This window comes from Macrobrachium nipponense, chromosome 21 (assembly GCF_015104395.2).
Source record: "Macrobrachium nipponense isolate FS-2020 chromosome 21, ASM1510439v2, whole genome shotgun sequence".
NCBI classification, from domain to species: Eukaryota; Metazoa; Arthropoda; class Malacostraca; order Decapoda; family Palaemonidae; genus Macrobrachium; species Macrobrachium nipponense.
In genome coordinates, this window is record NC_087212.1 from 20,443,337 (window position 1) to 20,464,641 (window position 21,305).

The 21,305-nt window shown below is 41.1% G+C and overlaps 1 protein-coding gene across 1 annotated transcript in view; it reads left to right on the top strand.

Moving 5' to 3' along the window:
• Positions 1 to 974: 974 nt before the first annotated feature.
• The window catches only part of LOC135197829 (U3 small nucleolar RNA-associated protein 6 homolog), a 277,323-nt gene continuing 256,992 nt past the window's right edge, over positions 975 to 21,305 (top strand). Inside the window, exon 1 of the mRNA XM_064224974.1 lies at positions 975 to 1,129. Within this exon, the coding sequence (XP_064081044.1) occupies positions 1,094 to 1,129 (36 nt within the window). The 5' untranslated portion in view covers positions 975 to 1,093. The remainder of the gene's footprint in view (positions 1,130 to 21,305) is intronic.

Here is a 21,305-nt window from a genome sequence, read left to right on the forward strand (position 1 = left end):
GGGTGCTAATCAGCTAAGTATATATCTGGCAGGGAAGTTGAATGTATAAAAATGATATTGTCATGATACAATAAAGTTTTATACATACTTACCTGACAGATATATACGATTAATGGCCCACCCAGCCTCCCCGCAGGAGACAGGTGGAAGAGAAGAAATCTGATTAGAAAACAGGAATGGTTCCTAGTCCTGCCACCCAGGGCAGGGCGGTAGATCACCTGACCTACCGGTAGCGTGTGCCGCGAAATTTGAATTTCTGTCGGGGACGACGGAGTCTATAGCTAAGTATATATCTGTCAGGTAAGTATGTATAAAACTTTATTGTATCATGACAATATCATTTTTCCTAACTATACAAACCTGAGGTCCTTTACACATTTAGTCCCACCTCATGCCACCCCTCACTCTGCGTTTTCCTGGGCCTAAAGCAAAGTGGATCTTCACCTCCCAGTCGCGCGGTGCGCTGACTGTCAGACAAGCAGTTAACTACCGAACTCCCTTGTTCAAAGCTTATGACCGGTTCCAGCTGCCGCAAGTTACATTCCTATTGTAAAGGACCTCAGGTTTGTATAGTTAGGAAAAATAAAATTTTCGACAAATTGTTATATTATTCACTAAAGTACGTACATACTATGAAATACCTATTCCCAGAGAGGTTGTTGATAATGATGCCCAACAGTTAGCCTAAGAAAATAGTTTTACTTACATAGACTGGCTTGGTAGTAGTAGCCTGCAAAAGAGATTATAAACAGTTATTGAGGGATTTGGCAGAATTGTGCACACACAATGGAGAATGGGATAAATATTGAAATCCCTATAGAAATATAAGAGTGCAAAATAATGTATGTCCATGGAGCTGCTTACTGCAGGATTAGGTTCATGTAAACTGATGGAGTTGGATTAGGAAATATTTTTTACCTTTGTTAAAATTTTTCTGTTAAGTATTTATAATGATGTCTTTGTCATTATCCAGGACTAAATCAAAACTAAAATTTTTAACAGGGCTTTGATTGAAAAAAGGAGGGAATATGAATATCGTCTTGTCAGAACTACCAAGAGGAAAGCTGATTACATTAATTCTATAAAATATGAAATGAAGCTGCTGGATTTATTAAAGATCAGACGAAAGGTAGGTGTTTGGTTAATTTTCTCCTTATAACTAATTGATGTTTTTTGGTTAATATCACATGGAATGTTAGAAGGGATGCATTACACTTTTGGCTTATATTGGGACTAGTTGATTAAGGGACTGTATTTATTTTATTTATCTGGTTAATACAGTTTTATTGTTACTGAAGTAAACAGAAAACATCAGAAGGTTGAGGTACATTTTCCCTTTTCATTGTTAGGTAATTTTTCAGTGCTTAAGTTGCCAGATTTTATATAGTAAGTAACTTACCAAGTATTACATTGCTAAAAGTAAGTTACCAAGTACAGTGGTACCTCGAGATACGAAATTAATCCGTTCCGAGGCGCCCTTCGTATCATGAGGTTTTCGCATCTTGGACCACATTTTACATGTAAAATGGCTAATCGGTTCCAAGCCCTCCAAAAACACCCCAGTAAATTTCATAATAAAGCTAAATTGACCTATAAACAATGAAATACTACAACAAATTGGACCATTCAATACCTAACTTAATAACGTAATGCTAATTACCTGTAAATAAAGTGTATTAGTGTACATGGTATACAAGAAATACAGTACGTATGTAATGTGGAAGCTTACCTTTCGAGTGAGGCTATCTCCGAAAGTGGCGGCAGAGGAGGAGGACAAACGGCAGATACATATGTAGTACACTTAACTTTACAAAACACATAAAAAAATGTAAGGAAAACTAAACTAAAATTTACGAAACACATTAACAAAACTGTAACACTTAACTTTACAAAAAACTAAAATTAAATTTTTTTTTTTTTTTTTTTTTTTTTTTTTTTGAAATTTTTTTGTTTACCTTTTTATACTTTATGTAGGTTTTTTTTTTTTTTTTTTTTTCACAAAATTTCAACTTCATCACCACTTTTAACTTTCTGTTTTTTATCACTTGGTTCTTCCTTTTTGCTTACTCCTGCTAATGCTAAAGGCCTCTTTAAAAAATAACTATCCAAGGAAGATTGCTTCTGCCTACTTTTCACAATGTTCCTGAAACGACTCAGGCAAACGTCATCGAACTGCGCAAGCATACGACCTGTGTGAGCCTTTCCGGGGTGTCTTTTTTTTCTATAAATGATTGCACTTTATGAATAGTGGCTAGAACATCTTTAATTTCTGCCGTTGTCATAGGGTCGCCCTCCTCCTCCTCGCCGCTGCTAGAGAACTCCTCTTGAACGACGTTATGTTACATGGCCTCCATCTCCTTCAGGTCATCCGTCGTGAGCTCCTCTTGGTGCTCCTCGAGAAGGTCGTTGATGTCGTCTTCATCGACGACCAGCCCCATGGACTTGCCGAGTGCAACGATCTCGTCAAGATCTGGTTGCAAAACAGTTTCAGGATCGTCAACTGTTTCTGAATCTGCAGCACCAGCTTCGCCCACATCGAATCCCTCGAAGTCTCGGGCGGATACGGCATCAGGCCAGATTTTCCTCCACGAGGAATTCAAGGTTCGCCTCGAAACCTCCTGGCGCCAAGCTTGGGCGATGAGTCGGATGCATATGACGATGTCGAAATGCATCCGAGGTTTGTGGTATCGGTGATGTTGAAACATCTCTTGAAAAGATGTTTCGTGTACAGTTTCTTAAAGTTCGATATCACTTGCTGGTCCATGGGCTGGAGGAGAGGGGTGGTGTTAGGCGGAAGATAAAGAATCTTGATGAAGGAATACTACGCTAGGATATCTTCCTCGAGGCCAGGAGGGTGGTGAGGGGCATTGTCCAACACCAGCAGACATTTCAGGGGGAGGCGCTTCTCTTCCAAGAATTTCTTCACTGTTGGGCCGAAACACAGACTTACCCACTCGGTGAACAAAAGCCTCGTTACCCAGGCTTTTGCATTAGCCCTCCACATCACTGGAAGCTTCTCCTTAAGCACTTTGTGGGCCTTGTAGGCTCGAGGAGTCTCCGAAGGATACAACAGTAGGGGCTTCACCTTGCAATCCCCACTGGCGTTGGAACAAAGCCTGTCTTTCATAGGCTTATGCCCAGGTAGCTTCTTCTCTTCCTCTGTGATGTATGTCCGACGAGGCATTTTTTCCCAAAAAAGGCCAGTCTCATCACAGTTGAAGACTTGCTGAGAACTGTAGCCTTCCTTGGTCATCGTCTCGTCGAACGTGTTTTTAAAGGCTTGGCCGCTTTCATGTCCGAGCTGGCAGACTCCCCATGCCGCACCACCGAATGGATGCCAGTCCGTTTACGAAATTTCTCGAACCATCCATGCGAAGCCTTGAACTGTCCTTGTGGGAGATTGCCGTCTCCATTATCGTATCACCAGCGATTTCTTTGTCTTTTATCCAGACAAGAAGCAGCTGTTCCATCTCGTCGTGCATGAGGTCCTCTTGCTTGACAAAATAGTGATGCCCTTGGAAGGTGTAGCTGCTTTGATGACATCTTTCTGCTTAAGCATGGTGCCTATTGTCGACGGATTTCGGCCGTATTCCTTGGCGATCACACTCAATCGCATACCAGCTTCATAATTCTTGATAATCTCCATCTTTGTCTCCAAAGAGAACATTCGCTTCTTTCCGTGAATTTCAACTTTCTTAGGACCCATGACTACCTATATACTGTACGTAATTTACGTATAAGTCGAATAAAGTTTTCACACAACACGATAAAGTACGTATACTGCAACGAAATCACTAACGAATTTACGTTACTAAACGAAATCGTTAGACCGAACAAATACCGCGTGCTTATGACAACGATGCTGCTACCGAGTGGCCGAGGCACGCCGCTACATACATAGATGCATCATGGGAGGGATGCTGAACAATAGGAGAGAAGGATCTCATGGCGGTGACTAGCATCAGGAACAGATGTGAGAGCAGGAGGATGGTGGCGAGTCTACTCAGTTGGCGGGGCGCGAGTTTCAAAATTGTTATCGGTGGTTCGGGCGAATCTCGGACTTTACAGAAACCTTTCGTATCTTGAAAACTTTTCGTATGTAGAGCCGTTAAATTTTTGTATTAGCTTTCGTATCTCAAGTTTTTCGTAAGTTGAGCCTTTCGTATCTTGAGGTACCACTGTACAGGCAGTCCCCGGGTTACGACGGGGGTTCCGTTCTTGAGGCGCGTCGTAAGCCGAAAATCGTCGTAAGCCGGAACGACACTTGGAAATATGCCTTAAACTAAGAAAAAGTTAGAGACCTTACCTGTGTGACATGCAAGTATATTGCATGATGTGTAGTGTGGTTATTTCAATGGCAAAGGATGGTTCTTGAAGGTATAATTCTTTATTAAACTCTTGTGACACTATAAAGCACAATGTACTACACTTAATCCTTAGGTTAGATTATACACTAAACACTATATTATGCACTGTACACTTCGTAGTAGTATTTGTTAGATCCTGGAGTACACTAAAATCCCAGTCTGGTAGCTCTGGAAGGTAAAAGTATAACACAATTAGTACAAAATACTACACAAAGTCCTGAATGCAATATGTAAATTATAGATATCAAGAGTAAAAGAGTTAATGTATGTTAATTAATTCCTTACTTTTAGTTTATAATTCCTTACTTTGAGTTATATCAAGAGTAAAAAAGTTAATGTATGTGAATTAATTCCTTACTTTTAGTTTAAATTTGACGTTCAACGTAACCCTGGATGCACAAAGTCTTATGTGGCCCCATAGCCTACATCATTCAGGGGGTTCTGGAATGTACAAAAAATAATTAGTATGTCAGTAAGTACTCTATGCATAGTAAGTTACATACAGTAATATGCACCATACAGTGGTTTAATATCACATATATAACATGTATAAAACTTAGTTAATGTATGTTAATTAATTCCTTACCTTTAGTTTAAATTTGTCGTTCAACGTAACCCTGGATGGACAAAGTCTTATGTGGCCCCATAGCCTACATCATTCAGGGGGTTCTGGAATGTACAAAAAATAATTTTGTCAGTAAGTACTCTATGCATAGTAAGTTACATACAGTAATATGCACCATACAGTGGTTTAATATCAACTGGTATGCATTATTGTAAATGATTGGTCTACACCCCCTGTTCAGCAGGGAGTGTACAGTACGTATGTATAATTCCATGAGGGACCTTGATCACTTATCCCATGTGAGAGATCTTGGTCACTTTTTTTTAGTATGTACGTATAAAACTTACTTAATGTATGTTTACTACTATGTATAATTCCTTACCTTTAGTACAGTAGTACATAGTTTACAGTTGTCGTGCTATGTTATGTAGTAACCCTGGACAAAGTTTTATGTGGCCCCATAGCCTGCATCATGGAGGGGGTCCTGGTTTTCTGGAATGTACCAAAAAAGTATCAAAGTTAAGTCATGTTATGTATGTTTAGTAAGTTACATACAGTAACCATACATACAGTGGTTTATAACATCTACATATGTACATAATCAAACTTGGTTGGAAATTCCTGTAAAAAAAAGTTATGTACGTATGTAATACGTATGTACTACTGTATGTAAAAACCTTACTGTTCATACTTTGTTACACTACATGTTACATGTGATACGTATACTTTCCTGAAGGGTTTTTTCCATCCAAAAATGGTGCTTCTACTTGTAGTTATCCCTTGATGACACTTGTAGTAACAACCTGGAGTTGTGTGAAAAATGTTGGTTCTGGAAGGAAAAAGTAACAAAATTAGTGTACAAAATATACACTACAGAAAGTTGTGAATGCATATGTTAATTACTGTAGATATATCAAGAGTACTAAAAGAGTTAATGTATGTTAATTAATTCCTTACTTTTAGTTTAAAGTTCTTGTTCAATGTAACCCTGGATGGACAAAGTCTTATGTGGCCCCATAGCCTACATCATTCAGGGGGTTCTGGAATGTACAAAAAATAATTTTGTCAGTAAGTACTCTATGCATAGTAAGTTACATACAGTAATATGCACCATACAGTGGTTTAATATCACATATAACATGTAGTATAAAACTTAATTTAGAAATTCCTTACATAACTTACCAACTTTTAGTGAGTCTCAAAGCTGTTACCTAGGTTGTGGGAGATGGAGGTGGAGGTGTAGAGCATTCATGATAAGGATGCATTCCAAACCTAACTTCAGTGTGCTTTATCACAGATAACAGGCTAGGATGATGGGCAGTCTGGAATGAAGAATTAATATTAAAGGACAGTATGTAACCACTTAGGTGTACAAAATTTATTGTACGTATGCAAACATTAAACACAACTGAGAATTCCTTACCTTCAGCAAAATGAAGACATGTAGGCTATGTAGAGGTCTGGTTTATGTAAGTCACAGGTGCATGCCAGTCTGGAATGATAATGTAATACATGTGATTATAGTATGTATGTTACATACATAACATGGTTATTACATATGTAATATTAAAACATTAATAAAAAAAATGTCCTTACCAAATTCTAGTGGTTGGCTTGCTTACTGGGATGGCCATATGGTACATGAGAGTGGGTGGCTGGGCTATGGAGTGGGATGGGCAGGTGCTTGGGAGTCTGGAATGATAAAAAATATATAAAATGATAGTTACTACTACTGTAACTACTGCACATGTTATTACTGTTTGACATATGTAGTGTGTAATACGTATGTTCAATATAAAAAATGAAGAATTCTTTTACCTGAAGGAATGGGAGAGGTGATACTCGTATCAACTGATTTGGGCTCTGGAGAGGTGATACTCGTATCAACTGATGAGGGAACATCTACATCTGGAAAGAATGATAGGGTACTAAATATATTATAAGGTGGATGTAATTGTAGCATATGTACACTTTTAATAAAATTTCTATTAGCAATTTATAAAACATTTTATACAAATTTGTTAAGGATTCCTTACCTGATGTATAGGGCGAGGCATCAAAACCATGGAAAGGCTCAGGGTCATCTGGGTCACTGTCACTATCAAAGGGGTCTGAAATGAAAAAAAAAAAAATAATAAGGTTATGCAACATCAAACACATTGTACCACTATGTAAGTTAGTGTACGTATGTATGTAGGGTGTAAACAATTTCCAACATGAAAATGAGAAAAATGAAATTGCTTACCTGATGTACAGGTGGGCGGGCTGATACAGAGGGTCCAGGTACAGGGGGATCTGGAACTGTCACAGGTAGTACAGGGAGATCTGGAACTGTCACAGGTAGTACAGGGAGATCTGGAACTGTCACAGGTAGTACAGGGGGATCTGGAACTGTCACCACTTCTGCAATAAAATTACAAATGATGAAAATTAATGAAGTTACAATTTACTCTTACATTTAGTTGTTACATTAAAAAATTAACACATTTTAATATGTACACTATGTAAACACATAAATTAGTAAAACAGTTCAGAATTCCTTACCAGGACTAGGAGTGGGAGGTGGTGGTACTGGAGACTTGTGAAAGAAGTGTCAAGCCTGGACTGCACACTTCTCTTCGTCTGCTTCTCCTTCAGGGTCTCCTTGTAGAAAGTCACCAAATCCATGATTCCTCTCTTGATTTTGTCAAACCTGGCAACGTTAGGGTCTTCTGCCTCAAAAGAAGCCAAGGCTCTCTCCAGATGAGTAAAACCCTCTGACAAGCCTTTCACAGTTAATGACCTGGGTTTTGGCTCTGGTGCCGCCTCCTCTCCTCAATCATTTGTTGTTCAAGTTCTAGTAAGTCCTCTGCAGACAATTCCTCTCCATGGGAAGCCAGCAGCTCTGTTACATCATCAGGTTCAAGATCTAGTTTCAGCCTCTTGCTTAGCCCTACGATCTTCCTCGTCACAGTCTCGACGTCTTCTGCCTGGTCAAAGCCTTCAAAACTGTGCACAAACTGTGGACACAGTTTCCTCCAGGCCCCATTTAAAGTGGTCGTCTTCACCTCGTCCCAAGCACTTGCAATGTTCTTCACTGCATCTGCAATGTTGTAGCCCTTCCAGAATTGCTTCAGTGTCAACTCCTTGTTAGCTTCTATGGCCCTCAAAGCAAAACGTATGGTCCTTCTAAGGTAGTAAGCCTTGAAATTAGCTATACTCCCTGGTCCATTGGCTGTATCAGCGATGTGGTATTGGGTGGGAGGTACACCACCTTCACATTAGGATGCATGTCGCTCAAATTTGAAGGGTGACCAGGGGCATTGTCCAGGACTAAGAGGGCCTTAAAAGGCAGACCCTTCGAAGTCAAATACCGCTCCACTGCTGGCACGAAATGGTCATTGAACCAATCTTCGAAGACCATTAAGGTAACCCACGCCTTCTTGTTAGATTTCCAAATCACAGGGAGTTGACTCTTGAAAATGCCCTTGAAAGCCCTGGGATTCTCGGCCAAATACACCAGCAAGGGCTTCAGTTTCAAATCACCACTTGCATTGGACCCAAACAGCAAAGTCAGTCGCTCCTTTCCAGCTTTATGGCCAGGTGCTGACTTCTCCTCCTTGGAAAGGTACGTTCGATTTGGCATTCTTTTCCAAAATAATCCAGTCTCATCCACATTAAAGACTTGGTCAGCCGTGTAACCACCATCCTTAATTATCTCAGCCAAACCACCTGGAAAACTTTCTGCTGCTTCGCTATCAGCACTAGCAGCTTCACCTTGCAGCTTCACATTATGCAAATTTGCACGAGCCTTAAAACGGTTAAACCAACCTCTACTCGCGGAAAATTCACCACCAGCACTGCCTTCGCCAAACTTTTTCACTACTGCCTCGTGCAGCGCTCTAGCCTTCTCCTGGATCACACTTAAGCTCACCGGAACACGTCGCTGGTTCTGGTCCTCCAGCCAGATCATGAGCAATTTCTCCATTTCAACAATGCTCTGGCTACGTTGCTTCTCGTTTATCACCGTTGACTTCATCGGTGCAGCATCCTTAACATGCTTCAGAATACGTTCCGTTATCCTTCACAATGGTTACCACCGTGGTCCTGCTCAAGCCTAAAGAACGGCCTATTTCGGTGTTAGTTTCTCCCTTCTCCGAACGCTTTATCACGTCATAATTTGACCTCCATCGTGATGACCTTCCTCTTCTTGGATGAACTATCATCGGAGGAAGTACTTTGGCGTTTAGGAGCCATTGTAAATTTGCGAAAATGGCAAGGAATTTCAGCAACGTCTCAGCACACAACCTAGTGAAATGCAGGCAGGCACGCGATTGAAGTGGCGTCCTTTCGTATTGTTACGCTTGGCGTCCTCGACCGTCCGAGGTCGTTGTTCGGTCAATTTACCATACAGTTTAATAGCGTTAATTAATTTATGCACCTCCGCTCAAAAACTAGTTCTGCATATGAGGTATCGTTAAAAAGCATAACAAAACGTCGTAACCTTGGAATTTGTGTAGTAATCTAACCAGAAACTTTTTTTTAATTATGTACTGGAAACAAGCAATGATTTTTCATTATATTTGCGCTTTTGGACTGTTTTAAACTGCGCATCCCAAGCTAGTGTATTCATTCGCCCGCAAACTAGTTCCGCATATGCGGCGTCACTAAAAAAATTCAAAAAATACGAAAAAAAAAAGTGTCAAAAATCATCATAACCTCAAAATTTTTGTTGTAATGTAACCAAAAACATATTTTTATTATGTACTGTGCTAAACTATAAAGGATTTTTATCATAGCATGCGTTTTTTAAAAGCGTCGTTAACTCGGAGCGTCGGAAGCGTCAGCGTCGTAACCTCGGAACAAGCGTCGTAACCCAGGACGGAATTTCCATTGAATATTTAAGAAAAAGCATCGTAACCTCGGAACGTCGTAAGCCGGAACCGTCGTAACCCGGGGACCGCCTGTATTACATTGCTAAGAGTTTCACTCAGTTGGCAGCAAAAATTTTTAAATTCATGTTTTATTGTAGTGTCTTACCGAACAATTATACAGCCGTGATTTCCACGAGCGGCAGGATACTAAATTCAAATTTGGCGTGTAGGCGTCGCCAACACTGGTGGTGATGACGTCATCTCCCTCCACTCGCGGGAGAACCAGGTACAACTGCCCAGGTGAATCCAATTCTTTTCCTGCCGGCGTCTGGTGAACATCGGTGGTCGGTGTGGTTGGATGACTTTGCTTCGCTTTTTTCTAGTGGATTTGATCTTCGGAATTGGTGAAGTACTCTTATTTGGCGTTGTTGTTGATTTGTATATTTAGGCATTGCCATGTCGGATTCTAGTCCGTCGGGAGGTAGGTTTTGCATCTCAGGATGTAAAACTACATTATCCAAATTAGAGTATAATTCTCACACTAAATGTGTTAAGTGTAGGGGACAGGTTTGTTCAGCAGATCGAACATGTGATGAGTGTAGTGATTGGACTGAATCTCAATGGAAGTTTTTTAGTTCATACTCGGAGAAATTAGCGAAAGACAGAATTAGGAAAGCAGCGCTTAGGGAAAGAAAGCTTAGCGCAGCTTCATCTGCCTCTTCTTGCGATGCATCTGTTCCTTCTGTTTCTGTTTCTCCTCAAATTGTTATGTCTCCTTTAACTACACCTCCTATTCCTCCTAGTAACCCCCCTTCTCCGGCTTCCTGTGTAGTTTCTTCCGACACCATTGCCAGTCTGGAATCGAGGTTCGATCAGAAATTTTCGGTACTAGCAAATACGGTTATGCAACTTGGTAATTCGGTTAAGGCGCTTTTGGAGAAAGTGGTTTCAGGTGAGAGTGTAGTTGAGGATGCGTCTGTCTGTCCTGACACGTCTCCTAGACAAAGGTCACTGTCCAGCTCCCTCGCACCGGGGAGAAGACATACCGGAAGTCCAATGGAGGCGATCGGGAGTTGCCCGCAGACAGGCGCCTCTCTTGTTGATACTGTTGCACCTCTACAGGACTTGAGTAAGTATTAGAAAGGCGTTGCGGTTAGACGCCTTTCGACTGATTCAAGCGATTCGTCTCCGCGCGCCGCACTTGGCGAGATTCGTCCGTTTCGCGTCCCTTAAAGAGGCGTTCAGGCGCCGATTCTTCGCCTCCTCCAGTCAAACGGTATAAGGAGCCTGAGAGTAGTGTTGCGCCTCGGCCGTTAGTGGCTCATTCTTCGCCTCAAGCTGTTCCCTTTTCGGCTCCATCTACTAGTAGAGATCGTGGCTTTAGCTCTGTAGTATCGTCACCTTGCCGATCTAAGGGTGTTCCATAGTCGCTTTTTCACCTGTTGCGCCTGCTGCGCCTGTTTCGCCTCAAATTTCGGCTGCTCCGAGCGAGGCGCAAGTAGTTATTCTTCCTCCTGAAGAGCATTTAGTCTCTTCCAAGCCTTCTTTACCTGTTATTGATACTCCTTTGGCACCTTTGCACAAGCAGTTAGAGATGTTAACTAACTGGATGAATGAGTCCAAGGGTAGTTCGAAGCCTTCAGATCATGTGGTAGTTCCGTCTACTTCTTCGGCGGTATCGGAGAATGAGGAAGACGGAGAGGAGGAGGATTCACATCACCTTTCGTGTTATTCACGTCTCCTTAGGTATCTTCTGGTTTCTTATCCAGATTATTTTGAGAAAGCGGCTCTGCGCTCCCCGACTTCGACTTTTTTTGATGAGGAGGAAAACTTTGGACCCTCTCCTCCCAAAACTTGTTCTTTCTAAAGCGGTTAGACATTCGTTGGAAGAGACGGAGAAATGAATGTCTATGAAAAGAGACTTAGGGAAGGCTCTTTTTGCTTACCCTCCCTCTAGGTTGCTTCATAAGAGGTATAGGTTTTACGTAACTGGGGAAGCTCCTTCTCTGGGAGTTTCTGCCTCCTTCCAGGGAGACTTCTCCAGTTTAATTGACTCCTCTAGAAGACCTGCTTTCGCCGCAGCGAAAGTTTTCTTTACAGCGCCTGAGTTAGACCACGTTGTAAAGAACCAATTTAAACTTTTGGAAATATTTAGCTTTCTTGATTGGACTATTGGCGCTTTGGCAGCCAAGATCGAAAACTGTCCTTCTCTTTCACAGGACTTAGCGGAGGTTTGGATTGGTGTTCTGTCCTGTGCGGACAAATCCATTAGGGATGGATGTGATGAGTTAGCTTCGCTCATCGCCTTTTTACCCTTAAGAAAAGGCAGCTTTGGTGCTCCTTTGCTTCTAAAGGGGTCACCTCTCAACAGAAGTCTGCTCTTTTGTTTGCTCCTTTTGTGAAAGATAACCTCTTTCCAGACGATGTAGTGTCGTCAATTTCGTCTGCTCTAGATAAGAAATCGACTTCTGATTTGCTAGCACAGTCTACTAAGAGACCTAAAGCTCCTTCAGCGGCTGTTTCTTCCGTTTTCCCTCTGGCCCAGGCACCCTTTCGAGGGAGAAAACCCAAGCGCTTCATTCGGCCGAAGTCGAATTTGCGACCTCAGTCAAAGACCTCGGCCAAGGTCAACAAACCTTCCAAGTGAAAGCTCGGTTCTTCATGCACCAGTGGAAGGCAGGCTGGGTCTGTTTTGGGAGGAATGGGAAAACAGAGGAGCAGAAGGCTGGGTAGTTCAAGTACTCAAGTTCGGCTACCGTATTCCTCTAGTTTCACCTCCCTCGCTCTCACCTGTGCCAATTCCATTCTGGGCATACTCTCCGGGCTCAGACAAATTTCTGGCGCTAGCCGAGGAAGTGGAAGCGCTTATTCTCAAAGAGGGTATAGAGTAGATAGAGGGGGAATTTTCTCCGGGGTTTTACAATCGCCTTTTTGTAGTTCCCAAGTCATCAGGGGGCTGGAGGCCTGTGTTGGATGTGAGCGCCTTGAACTTGCATGTCCAGAAAACAAAATTTCATATGGAGACCACTCGGTCAGTTCTGGAGTCCATCAGACGGGGATTGGATGGTTTCTCTGGACATGCAAGACGCTTATTTTCACATTCCGATACATCACGAATCTCGGAAGTACCTGAGGTTTACTTCGGACTGGCAACCGCTCCTCAAGTATTCACCAGGGTTCTGTCCCTGATAGGCAGCTGGCTTCACATCTTAGGAGTAAGAATCTCCTTCTATCTGGACGATTGGCTTCTTCGGTCGGAGTGAGAGAGTCGGTGCATGAAGGACCTAGGAACAATTCTGGCTCTTGCCAGAAAGTTAGGAATTCTGGTCAACAAACGGAAGTCGCAGTTTGTACCTTCACAGAGCATCCTCTATTTGGGGATGACTCTGAATGCTCAAGTTTTTCGGGCTTTTGTGTCCCCGAAGAGGGTCCAAGGCTGCCTGGAGACAGTTCAAGAGTTCTTGGACAAAGAGGTAAGTTCTGCCAATCAGTGGAGGAGGCTCCTGGGCAAGTTGACTTCGGTGGAGAAATTCGTGAAGTTGGGAAGACTGCACATGAGACCTCTGCAGTTCTTTCTGAAAGCTTCTTGGTGCAGGAAGACGCAACCGGACTCGATTACCTTTCCTGTCACAAACCAAATAAAAGAAGATCTAAGGTGGTGGCTGTCTCGGGCAAGATTGGAAGAAAGGTTAGATTTACGACCCATCCTCCCGAACCTACAGTTCTTTTCCGACGCGTCAGACACAGGTTGGGGAGCCCTGCTGGTGAATCACCATGCTTCAGGAGCTTAGTCAGCGAAGGAGAAGAAGTTCCACATAAATGTAAAGGAACTTCTAGCAATTTTCCTGGGCCTAAGACAGTTTCGGAACTTAGTAGAAGGGTAGATAGTGGCAGTCTTTCACTCTGTACGAAGTAGCCAAGGATCTCCTCCTGTGGACAAACGAGCCAAATGTTCAGCTAGTTCCGAGATTTGTTCCGGGAAAGATGAACGTCCTGGCGGACGAGCTAAGTCGTCAACAGCAAGTGTTACCAGTGGAGTGGACTTTGGACGACAAGATTTGTCAGAGACTTTGGCTCTTTTGGGGACAACTGTCCATAGACCTGTTCGCGACATCAAGGAACAACCGTCTTCCTCTCTTTTGTTCTCCAGTTCCAGACCCTCTAGCTTGGTCGGTAGACACAATGCTGTTGGATTGGTCGGGTCTGGAAGCTTATGCATTCCCTCCGTTCGGACTAATAAGAGAGGTACTGAACAAGTTCATGTCACACAACAATGTAACACTGACGTTAATCACTCCCTTTTGGCCCAGGAAAGAGTGGTTCCCGGACCTTCTCCAGTTGTTGGTAGACTTCCCTAGACTTCTTCCTCCAGAGAAGCGGCTTCTCAAACAACCTCACTCTAAGAGGTAACGCCAAAACCTGTCCGCTCTAGCTCTGACAAGGTTCAGACTGTCTGGAATCTTGTCAGAGCGAAAGGGTTTTCAAGAAGAGCTGCAGAAGCTATCGCTCGTTGTAGGAGAGAGTCTTCTAACAAGCTCTATCAAGGTAAGTGGAGATTCTTCAGAGAGTGGTGTAGAGGCGCTAAAGTCTCTACTTCTGCGATCTCTTTAACAGAAATAGCAGATTTTCTTCTATTTCTTAGGGAATCTAAGAAACTAGCTCCCTCTACGATCAGAGGATATAGAGCTATGCTTTCTTTGGTTTTTCGACACTGGGGTTTGGATATTTCCTCCAACCCGGATCTGTCAGACCTCATTAGGTCTTTCGAAACCACTAAGTTCCCTCAAGATACAGTGGCTTCGAACTTAGATATGGTGCTTAAGTTCCTCATGGGTCCACCGTTTGAACCTTTGAAGTCAGCTTCACTTAGGAACTTGACTAAGAAGACTCTTTTTCTTATTGCCCTAGCTTCTGCAAAGCGTGTCAGCGAATTGCACGCTATAGACAAAAGAGTTGGTTTCTCTCAAGGGAATGCTGTATTTTCGGTCTCTAACTTTTCTAGCCAAAAACGAGAATCCGTCTAATCCTTGGCCTAGGAGTTTTGTGGTTATGAACTTATCTGATTTGGTAGGACATGAGGAGGAAGAAAGGCTGTTATGTCCAGTCAGGGCAATTAAGCAGTATCTTCTTGCTACTAAAGAGATTAGAGGCCAATCGTCTGAGCTCTGGACCTCGGTTCAAAATCCCTCTTGTCCTCTTTCTAAGAATGCTATACAGTGGTCCCCCCATATTCGCGGGGGATGTGTACCAGACCCCCCCGCGAATAGTTAAAATCCGCGAATGTTTGGAACCCCCTCTAAAAATGCTCATAAACCCCTATCCTAAACATGCAAATACCAAAGTATCCCTTAAAGACCATCCTTCATCAAATATACATAAAATACCCTATTATGGTTCATATTAATCTTTGAAATATTATTAATACTATTTTAAAGTAAATCTTACATTTTATGTTTATACATAAATACATACTATGTACGTACTGAATGACTTAGTTACGTATTGGAAAATAATTCAGTCCCCCCATAAGTATTCAGTCATGCACGTTTTCTTTCATACTGTTACTATTTGAGACATCCATTTTCTTTTTACAATGGAACAATGGAAATGTGAAGTCACAAATACCAAATGTCTATTTAAAGTATTATCCTACATCAAATATACCATTGAATTGGTATTATTAATATCATTTTAAAGTAATCTTAAACATTTTACCATTAGAAATATATAAACAGCCAATAGCAGAGAGCAGAGAGAGAGAGAGACGAGAGAGAGAGAGAGAGAGAGAGAGGAGAGAGAGAGAGAGAGAGAGGGTTGTCCTTATTTAAAAGAGTGAAGTGGATAGATTATTGTACTTCTTTAAAATACTATCACATATCAATTTTGAATATAGTTATATTACTATTATTATTATTATGCAAAAATATTAATAAACATACACATGTACCATAGAAATACTCTCATCTCAGTAAAAGAGAGAGAGAGAGAGAGAGTTTACATTATCGTAAGATATGGCAGCACAGTTGTTGGACCCCAGCCAACTCGGCTTGCTACTGGAATTCTGAGAGAGAGATGCGAGGTAATGAGCATTTTCTTTCATTCTTCTTACGTAATTCGTTTTATTTATAAACTAAAAACTTGCTAATTCACTTTAGTATTTTCTTTAATGAATTTATATTCATACATTGCTTTAAGAGAGAGAGAGAGAGAGAGAGAAGAGAGAGAGGAAGAGAGAGAGAGAGAGAGAGAGAGATAGATTATCGTAGTATTTGTAAAATACTTTCACATATGATTTTTGTAATTACAGTTATTATTATTATTATTTGAAAATATTAATAAACATATTATGCATATATGTACCATAAAAATCTCTCATCTCAGTAGAGAGAGAGAGAGAGAGAGAGAGAGAGAGAGAGAGAGAGAGAGAGAGAGAGAGTGAGCGGGGGGGGGGGTGGGGGAAAATTTCATGCCCACGTGATGGCAGCCACAAATCAGCTCCTTCCCCCTCCGGTCACTTAACTTGATACGTATATCTGAGTTTTAGTACCTTGAGTTAGAGAAAGAATCTGACTGGGATTTCCTTCGTTCTTCCATAATTTTTTAAATTTATAAGCTAAAATCTTACTATTTCACTATGGTATTTTCTTTAATGAATTGATATTATTGCTGTATAAATTAATATTAATATTTGAAAATAATAAATCATATATTTATCATACAAAAAAACATACATCTTTGTAGTAGAGAGAGAGAGAGAGAGAGAATTATTATTTTTATTGTGATATCATTTAAACTTATTAAACTTACTAATACAGTATTAATCAAAATTAATATTTGAAAATTAGTAAATCATTTTTGTATCATAAAAATGTATTTAGTCATGAAAATAAACATCAAAATACACTAATTAGTGATTATTTTCGTCGGAAAATTCCGCGAATGGGCGAGTCCGTCCGCGAATAATTTCTAGATAGATTCCAAAGAAAAATCCGCGAATGTGTGAGTCCGCGAATCCGGAGAACGCGAATACGGGGGGAACACTGTATCGTTCTTTATTAGAAAGCTTATCAGGGAAGCTCACTCGCAGTCCGTGAACAAAAATCTTTCCGTTCTGAGAGTTAAAGCTCACGAAGTTAGAGCAGTTGCTACTTCTTTAGCATTTAGAAAGAATTTATCTCTATCTACAATTCTTCAGAATATGTTCTGGAGATCAAATTCGGGTTTTGCGAGCCATTATCTCAAAGAGATAGAAACCGTTTTAGAGAATTGCAGAACGTTGGGTCCGGTTGCGGTCTCTGGCATGGTGTTGGGAGAAACAGCACAGAGGTCGTCACCTCTATGCTAACTTTTCGCCTTGAAATAGGTCGTTGAGTTCAAGGGAAGCTGGGGGTACTGAGTACCTCGGATACCCACCAGTCTGTTAGGTTGGATTTTTTAATAAAGGTTGGGTATATATGTTTTTAAATCTGGTGTTGGTGACAAATTTTTTGTATGATTGAATTGCTGGTCTTAGCCCAGGGCAAGGGCAATCTTTGTTGTTGCTATCCTCCGTCAGTCAGCCTTGACTCACTTGAACTACGGAAGGATTCCACTCCTGTAGAGGCTACCTTTGGTCAGATACCAAGTCCTATACAATAGTAAGAAGAGCACCGACCAGAGGCAGTAACAGTCTGCTGTAGTTCTCTTACAAGGTAAGGTACAACAGACACCTTGAGTGTTTACTGGTATTGTCATAAATGTAACTCATTTAGCTAGTGGTCCACTGAATCCCACCTTCCCATCAATGTGTAATCAACTGTATAATTGTTCGGTAAGACACTACAATAAAAATGGAATTTTTATTAGTAAAATGAAATTTTATTGTATACTTACGGAACAATTATGATTATACCCACCCTTCTCCCCATCGGTGGACGGACGGGCAGAAAGAATTGGATTCACCTGGGCAGTTGTACCTGGTTCTCCCGCGAATGGAGGGAGATGACGTCATCACCACCAGTGTTGGCGACACCTACGCGTCAAATTTGAATTTAGTCTCCTGCCGCTCGTGGAAATCACGGCTGTATAATTTTTCGGTAAGTATACAATAAAATTTCATTTTACTAATGAAAATTCCATGTTTGTGTTATTTTATAGTGGCTGAATGATTAGCCTGGCCTACTTTCAGGGAAAGAGAAGAACAACTAGCAAAAGGGCTTCAATTTTTTTTCTGTCAGCTGATGGCTGAACTACAGTTGTTAGCTGCAGCTTTGATTTTGGAATTCTTTTCTGGTTGACTTTCATTGTATTTGGTGAAGTATTCTTGGATTGTCTAGCCTAAAGACATATTTAGATAGAGCTATGCTCTATTTACTCCTTATTTCGAAAATTTAATTGTTTGGTTCAGACTTTTTTCCCCGATTACGAGCCTTCTGGATTTGTCAGTCATGTCAGACTCAAGTTCTTCTAGCTTTAGGTTTTGCAGCAAAGGCTACAATACACGTTTAGCTAAGAAATCTTACGATTCTTACTCTTCGTGTACAGACTGTAGAGGACAGGTTTGTTCATGTACTCTTCGTGTACAGACTGTAGAGGACAGGTTTGTTCACGTACTCTTCATGTACAGACTGTAGAGGACAGGTTTGTTCACTAGACTTAAGATGAAGTGATTAAAATGTATTGACTAGGAAAGTGAAAAATGGAAGACTTTAAGATGACATGTAAGTAATTGGCAAGCGGTAGAGAAAGAAAAGCGACTGCTATATGGATTAGTAAGTCCTTAGCTAGCCAGGAATCTCATAATAATGATTGATAATGCTGTTGTTGTTGATGTGCCTGTGATTTCTATTGACCCTGTTCCTAGTACAATGTCTGTACCTACTACTTTATCCAGTTCCCTTGCTTCCGAAACCAACCCTATTGCCAGTCTTGAGTGTGAGATTGATAAAAGGTTAGAGATGATAGTTGAAGCGATTGCACAGTTAGCCACATCTGTGAAGGTTTTTATGGACAAAAAGGCTTGATTCGCACTACAGGTCTGGTTGCGCACCGCTCTCGCTCAAGTCCCTGTCTGGTCCAATAATATAATTTCAATGGAAGCATTCAAACTGGTGCTCACGGTCTGCTCTCGCTCTGGTCACGGTTCCCTCAAAAGATATTTTGGCCGGAGTGAGAACAGAGGGAAAAGGGATTGAGTGCCAGTGTGAACACAGTTGCAATAGTCCTGTAACTCCTGCTCCACTCTAGTCGAGATTCAGCCTTTGTGTAAGCAAGTAGTTTTACCTAAGTAGTTTTACGTTTTGTCCCATGAAAACAAGGATACTCAAAAGAAAACGCCACAATGGGATCATGCAAAAGATAGGAAAATTATTAAAAAAAAAAAAGGTTACAGGTTACCTTTACTCTCATCATCTGTAAGACGAGGATATAGAGTATGAAATTCTCCTTCACTTTTCCTATCTTGCAACATGGGATGAACCAACAGTCTCCTCTTTTTTGACTTTGCACTCTTTCTTCATCATCATCATCATCAAGTGCAATGGCAACTATTACCAAATCAGCTTGAGAAAGTCACACATCTTCTGTAGCTGGATGTGACTTCCATTGGTGTTGAGGGAGAGGAAATGATGGGACCGAGAACGGAGCGAGAGCAGACCGGATGTCTGAACCAACAAGGACCGAGAGCAGAGTGCGACCCGACCTATACAGGCAGTCCCCGGGTTACGATGGCTCCGGCTTACGACGTTCCGAGGTTACAACGCTTTTTCTTAAATATTCATTGAAAAATCCACCCTGGGTTACGACATTTGTTCCGACGTTACGACGCTGACGCTTCCGACACTCCGAGTTAACGACGCTTTTAAAAAAAAGCATACTATGATAAAAATCCTTTATAGTTTAGCACAGTATATTAATGAAAATAAGTTTCTGGTTAGAATACAACAAAAATTTTGAGGTTATGATGATTTTCTACAATTTTTATGTCGTATTTTTCGATGTTTTTTAGTGACGCCTCATATGCGGAACTAGTTTCCAAGCGAATGAATACTAGCTTGGATGCGCAAAGTTTATAACAGTCCAAAAGCGCAAATAATGAAAAAATCATTGCTTGTTTCCAGTAATAATAACAAAATTAAGTTTCTGGTTAGATTACAACGCAAATTCCAAGTATCCAGAGAGAGACATTATCCAGTAATTTGATCAGAGAGGTTATGATGATTTTCGACACTTTTTATGTCGCATTTTTCAAATTTTTTTAGTGACGCCTCATATGCGGAACGAGTTTCCGAGTGAAGTAATAGTAGCTTGTGATGCGCAAAGTTTATAAGAGTCCAAAAGTGCAAATAATGAGAAAATCATTGCTTGTTTCCAGTAATAATAACAAAATTAAGTTTCTGGTTAGATTACAACGCAAATTCCAAGTAGCCAAAGAGAGACATTATCCAGTACGTAATTTGATGAGAGAGAGAGAGAGAGAGAGAGAGAGAGAGAGAGATGAGAGAGAGAGCGAGATAGATAGAGAGAGAGAGGGAGAGAGAGAGAGAGAGAGAGAGAGAGAGAGAGAGAGAGAGAGAGGCGTCTTGGCAATTGAGATCATTTGCCAATGGTCTTGGGGATTGACGTAACGTTTATTTTCTGAACAGATAGGACAGAGAAGTGTTCGTTTCATTAAACGGCCTCTGACTTATGCCAGTAAATGTTTTGTTGATACTAATAATATAAGCCTATTTAAAGATACGTTTACTTTAATTAGTCTATATAATACGTAAATAGTAATCAACTGTTCTTGTAGCCCTCAAGATTTGGCATAATTGAAGTATCCAAAGAGAGAGAGAGAGAGAGAGAGAGAGAGAGAGAGAGAGGTCTTGGCAACAATGGTCTTGGGGATTGACGTAACGTTTATTTTCTGAACAGATAGGACAGAGAAGTGTTCGTTTCATTAAACGGCCTCTGACTCATGCCAGTAAATGTGTTGTTGATACTAATATATAAGCCTATTTAAAGATATGTTTACTTTAATTAGTCTATATGATACGTAAATAGTAATCAACTGTTCTTGTAGCCCTCAAGATTTGGCAAAATCACTCCAGGTTGTACATAAAACTTCAAGAATGTAGTGTCACCAGAGGATTACAATAGCTTTTACCTTCAAGAACCCGCATTTTTTGATGAAAATAACTCCAGGTTGTACATAAAACTACAGGAAACAACATGTAGTGTAACCAAAGGATTACAAGTAAGGTTTTTATAACTTTTTATTAGTTTAAGACATTTTTCCAACGTCGTTCCGGCTTACGACGATTTTCGGGTTACGACGCGTCTTAAGAACGGAACCCCCATCGTACCCCAGGGACTGCCTGTAGTGTGAATCAAGAGTGTTTCGGAGCGCCTGATGGCGCCTAGTGACAGTGCTGTGTCTGTGGAGCCCCCAATAGCACTTAGTGCAAGAGAAGTGTTAGAGGAGGTGGCTGCCGAGCCTGCTGAGTCCCCTAGGCAAAGGTCAATGACATACCCTAAACCTGGGAGGGGTCAAACTGGTAG